The sequence below is a fragment of the Eimeria acervulina genome, genomic scaffold, assembly GCF_000499425.1.
Source record: "Eimeria acervulina Houghton genomic scaffold, Eah_scaff3363, whole genome shotgun sequence".
Lineage (NCBI taxonomy): Eukaryota > Apicomplexa > Conoidasida > Eucoccidiorida > Eimeriidae > Eimeria > Eimeria acervulina.
The window spans coordinates 1-1,048 of NW_013547444.1; the positions used below are offsets into that span (position 1 = coordinate 1).

Here is a 1,048-nt window from a genome sequence, read left to right on the forward strand (position 1 = left end):
CAGCAGCAGCAGCAGCCGCAGCAGCAACTGCGGCTGCTGCTGCTGCTGCTCTCTAGAAAATGTACAGCAGCAGCTTCCTCTCGCTAACCAGCAGGAGTGCCGATACAGAAAGATCAGCAGCAGCAGCAGCAGCAGCACCAGCACCAGCAGCACCTGCAGCACCAGCAGCAGCAGGACCAGCAGCAGCAGCACCAGCAGCATCAACAGTAGCAGCAGGACTAGCAGCAGCAGGACCAGCAGCATCAACAGTAGCAGCAGCAGGACCAGCAGCATCAACAGTATCAGGAGCAGAAGCAGCAGCAGCAACAGCAGCAGCAGCAGATCCTGCTGCTGCTGCTGCTGCTCATGCACCCCGCAACAGCAGAGCAAGCCTTCTACCAGGTCTGCAGAGAGGATTAGGAGGGATAAGAAAGAGTTTGGCTTTCATCATCCCTAAGAAGCAAGATCTGTCTGCTGGTGCTGCTGCTGCTGCAGCAGCAGCAGATAATGCTGCTGCTGCAGATGCTGCTGCAGATGCTGCTGCTGCTGATGCTGCTGATGCAGCAACAGAAGTCAGCCTGCATAGCATTCAAGGAGACTATACACCAGCTGAACTCTCGATTGCTGCTTCGCAGTCTAGCAGCTACCTTGAACCTGCTGCTGCTGCTGCTGCTGCTGCTGGAGGCTCCTTCGAATCTGTATATAAGGCAGCTCCTTCTGCTGTAGAGAAGAACCGCAGCAGCAGCAAGAGCAGCAGCAGCAGCAACAACAACAACAACCACAGCAGCCACAGCAACCGCAGCAACCGCAGCAACAACAGCAACCACAACAGCAGCAGCAGCAGCACGGCACAAGGTTCGATAATATCTTTGCATCATGAAGACGCAGAAGCAGCAGCAACAGCAGCAGGAGAAAAAGCAGCAGCAGCAGCAGTAGCAGCAGCAGCTGCTGCTGCTGCTCTTCCTGAAGTCAATCCAATGACGCGACTGCTAGCGCATATATTGGTGGAGGGACAGACGGGTCCTGCTGCTGCTGTTGCTGCTGCTGCTGCTGCTGCTGCTGTCCACCG

General features: G+C 56.0%; 1 protein-coding gene across 1 annotated transcript; it reads left to right on the top strand.

Moving 5' to 3' along the window:
• Positions 1-59: 59 nt before the first annotated feature.
• On the top strand, positions 60-1,048 carry EAH_00068560 (hypothetical protein; the record flags this gene model as incomplete). The annotated part of the gene is made up of 1 exon (XM_013392228.1): positions 60-1,048. A coding segment is annotated over one exon (989 nt), but the record flags the coding sequence as incomplete, so codon positions are not given.